Genomic DNA, 6,447 nt, shown 5'->3' with positions numbered 1-6,447 from the left:
TGGGGGTGACATTGTCAAGCAGAGGGTCTGTCCCCACAGGCTGCTGCCTGAGTCTCCTCCCCTCCACTGTCCCTCCATTTGTAATGTTACAGCACTGGAGACAGAAGGGAAGAGCCCATAGTGACATCTGGCTGCCACCATCACAGGAGAGGGGTTTGAGGTGACACCCTGACGGTGCCTTGGACAACTGAGCACTCCTAATGGACATGGGGCCCATGGTCTCACCCCGTCTGTACTCGTCTGAGCCTAACACTGTCCCCCTGAGCTCCCTTGGTGCCAGTTCTGGAAGAGACGCTGCACGAGGAAACTCTCCTCATTGCACTAGGGGCATGCGAGGGAACTCGAGCAGTGGGCTCTGAAGTCCCCCCTCTCTGCTGGAGAAGGGGGAAGAAGCCTGGCTTCCTGCTTCAACACAGGATGTGGGTCCAATTCAAAAGAGAGGTTCCCAAGGAGACATACAATGAAGTGAATATACTTATTTATTTGCCTATTATATTTGTCTGAGATGGATAGACAAGAAAAAAATAAGAAGGAAATAAATGCATAACACACATCCTTGATGAGGGATATTCTATTGAGTGAATGGACGTGGGGCAGGTATTGGCAATGACCTCATATCCATTGAACCATCATTTCTAGTGTGTCCCTGAGCTCCTTGTTCCTCATGCTGCAGATGAGGGGGTTCAGTGCTGGAGGCACCACTGAGTACAGAATGGACAGCACGAGATCCAGAGTTGGGGAGGAGACAGACGAGGGCTTCAGGTAGATAAGTATGTCAGTGCTGACAAAGAGAGAGACCACAGCCAGGTGTGGGAGGCACATGGAAAAGGCTTTGTGCTGGCCCTGCTCTGACGGGATCCTCAGCACTGTTCTGAAGATCTGCACATAGGACACTACAATGAAAATGAAACACCCAAAGCCTAAACAGACACTAACCCCAAGAAGCCCAACTTCCCTGAGGTAGGAGTCTGAGCAGGAGAGCTTGAGGATCTGGGGGATCTCACAGAAGAACTGCTCCACCTCATTGCCTTGGCAGAGGGGTAGGGAAAATGTGTTCCCACTGTGCAGGAGAGCATGGAGAAACCCACAGCCCCAGGCAGCTGCTGCCATTTTGACACAAGCTCTGCTGCCCAGCAGGGTCCTGTAGTGCAGGGGTCTGCAGATGGCAACGTAGCAGTCATAGGCCATGACTGTGAGGAGAGAATACTCTGCTGACATAAAAAAGACAAACAGAAAGATCTGGGCAGCGCATCCCAAGTATGAGATGGCCCTGGTGTCCCACAGGGAATTGTGCATGGATTTGGGGAGAGTGGTGGAGATGGAGCCAAGGTCAAGGAGGGAGAGGCTGAGGAGGAAGAAGTACATGGGGGTGTGGAGGTGGTGGTCGCAGGCTACGGCTGTGATGATGAGGCCATTGGCCAGGAGGGCAGCCAGGTAGATGGCCAGGAAGAGCGAGAAGTGCAAGAGCTGCAGCTCCCGCCTGTCTGTGAATGGCAGGAGGAGGAACTCGTTGAGGGAGCTGCTGTTGGACATTTAATCTCGGTTCAGTGCACTCTCCAATGAGGAAAAAGCATCAACAAGTTAAAGTTAGAACAAGCTTCTCTGAATAAAATCCATTCCACTCCTCATGGTACCCCCACATGGGTTCTTTCCTTTACCTTGTTCTGCTCCCTTTTTTGACCTCTGGTTTGTGCTGGGTGAGTGTGCTCTGCCTCTCTGCCTGCTTCCAGGGCAGTCAGTCCTGCTCTACTGGGGGGTGTAAATGGAGGTGTCAAATTGACTCATGCATTTGCAGGGGACACCTGGGGATGGGTACTGTGACCTGAGTGAAGGGGATTTGGTGGAGTGAAGGGAAGTGGGAATATTCTCCACTTATTATTGAGACAGAGAGAGAGAAAGAGAGGGAGAGGGAGAGAGACCACACTCATGACAGCTCTGTTTGAGATGGAAGATCACTAGGAGGGATTAATCTAACCCCCCTTCCAGTTTGCTCTCTTCAACAGAGGTGTCTGGACCTGAATCAGTCACAGCAGTTCCCACTCCAGCAAGGAAGAGGAACAGTGCAGTGAAGGCAGGGGCTGAACTGACTCCTTCTGGGCATCTCATTTCCACTAAGCCGGACCCCATCCTCACATCACCTAAATGTCTTCACTGTTGTTTGAGGGAATGCAGTGGGAGAGGGAAGTTACTGCCTGAACTGCAGCTGAATTCTCCTCCTTAGCTACAGAGAGCAAAACCAGATCAGCACAGACAGGTGAAGGACGGAAGAGCAACAGTATGAACCTTCTGGCAAGGGAAAGTAAGGAGCAGCAGACAGAGGAGCACTGAGGAAAGCCTTCACCTCCCCCAGCTGCACACGCCACCCCCCAGAAAGTGACATCTGAGGACAGTCCCTCTCAGTCCCCTTGTCCTGCACTGGGAAAGGACCAGGCTGCAGGAGAGACGCAGCCCCTCTTCTACCAAGGAGGGGGCTCGTGGCCAGCACCCCATGGCCTTGAGGGGTGGGAGAGGAGACACGGGGCTTTGCTTAGGGGAAGACGTCTCTGTTGCAGGGACTGACTGGGATGATCCAAATCCCACCTCTCATAGCAATTATGTTTATAGCTCCCTCCCATTTGCTGATTGTATCTCCACTGCTGGAGCTTTTCCTGCTGGCAGATCTTCCTCTGCCCCATGTCTTCTCCCTGTCAGTGTCACAGACACTGTCCCATCTTCTGGACACTCACCCTGCTCTGCAGCAGCCCAGGGACATCTCTGTGTTTGCAGGTGGGGAGGAGAAGGTCAGCCAGACCCTGGTGAGGCCAGAGAAGGTGATGCTGGTGCTGTCTGCAGTCAGAGAGGGGTAAGGGACTTGCTGAGGTTCCCCACAGATCTCTCCATTTAAGGAACTGGGAGTCTCAGTCTCCCACCCCAACCTGGCATCTCCTTTCCATACACCCCTGGCCCTTAACAAAAAGGATGAAACTGAAAACAGACTCCTGAAAGCTCCTTGTCTTTAACATTAACACTGCCTTGACTGTTCTCTTGGAAAGGCTCCTTCAGAAAATGAGCCTGCCCTGATGGGGGTCTCTCCTCCCACCCAGAGCATCTCCCTGCAGCACCATGGGGATTTCTCCAGGCAGACTGAGTGCTGATCCTTGCAGGGGGCAGAGTCACTGCCCCGGCACACAGCACCCTGGGACACAGGGACATGGCTCTGAATTACAGCCCATACAGACCTGGGTGCATCCCAGCACCGTCCCTGTTAGAGGGCAGTTGTGATGCCCTGTCCCTCTGAACGTGTGGCTGGGAATCCCTGCGCTAACGCAACCTCCTAATTCAAACAGGAGAGACTGGGAGAGACACCCTGACACATCCTATTGATCTGAAGGTGCCAAGTTCAGAAGCTCCCTCCAGGACCCACAGCACTGTTGCCCTGCAGACATAAACTTACCATGTCAAGGGTTGGGAAGATTTCTCCCTGCCCTGAGACTCTCAGCTGTCCTCCCATTCCCTACTGCCTTTCACTTATGAGTGACTCATCACAGCCTGGTGCCTGCGGGCAGTGCCCTGAGTCTTGGTGCTCCTTTATGAGGAGCTGCTCCTGGGCAGAGCTGTCTCTCTGCAGAGCCTGCCAGGTTGCCATGGGCTCCCACAGTCCCAGGAGCCAGGCCCAGCTCAGGAGCAGGGACCCAACTGAAGACGGGACGTTTTCTGTCCCTTGTGCATTCCCGAGATGGTCACAGGGCTCCAGGGCTGATGGTTCCTGAAAGGTACTGAAAGGTCACCCCTGCCACCTATGGCAAACGTCCACTCACGTCCACAAAATGGTCACTGATGGTCTCTCTGTTAGCCGTGGAGAGAGACTGAGACATTGCACTTGGTCTCATCAGAGGATGGTTATCTAAGAGAGGTGGACGTGTCCTACTCTACAAGACCCTGCTCCCATCTCATAAGCAGACAGAACACATGCACAGGGGCAAGAACAGCACAAGTCCATTTCCTCATGCTTCAGGACCTAATCTGGAGGAGTACAGCAGGACACCTAATGCCAGCACATCTAACACTCCACAGTCTCAGAAAAGGATTCTGTTTGCCCAACTTTTGGGGTCCAGAAAACAGCTATGTGCATGAGAGTTCCTTGTCCAAGCTCCCATTGTAGTCAGTGGAGATGGTGGCAGGGAGTCAGCTATACACACACGCTCACCCCTTTGGACTTCAGAAGGGACAAAGGTTGGTCCAAGACTCTCCTGCATCAGCCAGGTGGAGAATCTTCTTGGCCATCTGACATCTCAGTGCCTACGACCCTCTAGAGCTCCACTCGCTCAGACCTCTGCAGAACCAGACATTGCAAAGACCTTGCATAATTCACTGCAGACCATTCATTTCATGAAATGACAACAGGTCTACTAGGCCATGTCAAGTGCATGGGGTGTCCAGCACAGCCACCATGTTCCTAGCATATTCAAAAGGAAAACAAGAGAAAAATCAGACCTTTCAGAAATGGTTGGTGGGCAAGCACCCTAGGACACCTTGGTTTTCACACCTGCTCCCCAAAACTGATTCCCACCGCTGCCTTCACGCAAAGACCCCCTTGGAGAGGGATAACAGCTCCCCTCCTCTGGGTAGCCATGCTACCACTAATGCAGCCCCATAAGTGTCTGGCCTTATTCACATGAACATGCACCACTGGCTCATATGGCATCCCTTGTAACATGCAGGCCCTTCTCTTCAGGCCAGTCCCCAGTTCCTCATGTTCTGCTCTGTCTTCATAGACAAGGTTATATTCTTCCCCACATTGTGGAGCTGCCAGGAGATTTCCTTGGTAGTGGGAAGCCGCATGAAAAAATGAAATATCCTGGAAAATCCCCATCTTGGGAATGTCAGACTGTGCATTAGAATGAGGAAATGTCACTTGAAGGCTGGTGCTGTGGTGCAACAGGCCACCCACCAGGACGCAAGGATCATCCCTTGGCTTTGTGTTACAAGGAACAGCTAGTGGGGATGGAGAGACATTAGTGAAGGGAAGGAGATCCCGTGTGAGAGCAAAGTGAGGAAGCAGGCTGGGCGTTTACAGGCTGCATGGGCATAGCCGCAGGTTTGAACCAGCATAGGACAGACCGTGGTGGATACAGCGAAAGGCACTGCCAAAGCTCAAACACCCCAAATAAGGTTGGCATCCTATTGACTATGACTGTTGTCTCTGCCACCAAGACCTACCAGGAGGCACTGGGGCCTCATTGTCCCCCTTGCCAACACCTTGAAAGGTGTCGTATCATTGCCCTGCACTGAGCACTGCACACCCCCACCCACATAACATCCCCAGGAGGACCTGGCAAACATGTGGGGGAAAGGATCTCCCTTTGAGGAAGCTCAGTGACCGAGCTTGGGCATTCTGCCTGATCAAACACATCGAGGGTTAACGTGGGATCAGAACCACCTGCACATTTCCTCTACCTACCTGTTACCAGTGATTACAGTTTTCTCCTCCAATCAGCCCCTGGGGAATCTTTGCTGCTAACGACTCTCAGTGGGACCCATTAATGTTCTACAGAACTTTGGAGGCTGCTTCTGACTTTGAATTCTTGAACATTTTGTTCAGTCTCCTCTCAGTAACTGAGGTTCATGGGCTCAGCACCAAATGCACTATGGGGCTCATTAAAAAGCAAAAAGCTTTGACCAACTATGTCTGCCCTTGTGATTTTCATCAGGTCTTGCAAGGCTAATTGGAGAGGTTTCAGGAGTGTAGCTGAAAGTTGGAGACATCAACAACATGCAAGTATTTCTGCCCTTAAAGGTTTTTATTGCTATTATTAATATTCAGCTTTCAGAGTTAAGTGACAGCAACATCCTCCAAACTGTATCAATCCAGAGTGACTCCCAATGAAGTCTGTGCATGTAGGGAAAAGAGTGTCCCAGAGCTCAGGCACTGTATGGACACTCTTCCCTCTGCCTCCCCAGCCCTGACATTTCTCTCATCAGCCACCTGGGACTTCCATCACTCCTGTTAGAAGCTTCCCTATTCCTCTGATGTCTGAAACTGAAGGTTACAGCTCATCTGCCCCAACTCTCAACTGCTTTCCTTAGAGAACTAGCTCCAAATACGCCCAGGATTTTTCTCAATTACAAAGAAACAGAAATAAAGCATGAAATAATTCCATAAATAAGATTTATGCCCTTTGATTGTAGGCTAAGTCCACGATGTCAACAATGAGGCCCCCTGGCCACAAGGGAAAGCCTTACTGAAAAGACTGAGCAAGCTTTAAGCTCTCTGAAGTGCAAACCAGTGGCTGGGGCTCTGAGTGAACAGAGTAAAAGGAGTCCCAATACTGTGGCTTTACAACGGCCAGCTCGTGTCCTGTAAAGATGGTGTTAAAAACTGTCAGTTTAAGCAGGACACACGGGAATGAGAGAGCCACACATCTCCTGGGTCATGATGTGGGCCATGCTCCTTTTGGAGATCCCAGA

At 51.5% G+C, this 6,447-nt stretch overlaps 1 protein-coding gene across 1 annotated transcript; it reads right to left on the bottom strand.

Annotated features, from left to right (window-relative positions):
- Positions 1–612: 612 nt before the first annotated feature.
- On the bottom strand, positions 613–1,533 carry LOC148590836 (olfactory receptor 14A16-like). Its single transcript, XM_088538414.1, has one exon. The coding sequence runs from the start codon at positions 1,531–1,533 to the stop codon at positions 613–615; it is 921 nt and encodes a 306-aa protein (XP_088394540.1).
- Between the last annotated feature and the right edge of the window lie 4,914 nt (positions 1,534–6,447).

This window comes from Tinamus guttatus, unplaced genomic scaffold, assembly GCF_059628265.1.
Source record: "Tinamus guttatus ecotype Peru unplaced genomic scaffold, ASM5962826v1 Tinamus_guttatus_pri_ptg001083l, whole genome shotgun sequence".
Taxonomy (NCBI): Eukaryota; Metazoa; Chordata; class Aves; order Tinamiformes; family Tinamidae; genus Tinamus; species Tinamus guttatus.
Note: the sequence above shows the minus strand (reverse complement) of the source record. Positions and strands in the feature narration are given on the sequence as shown.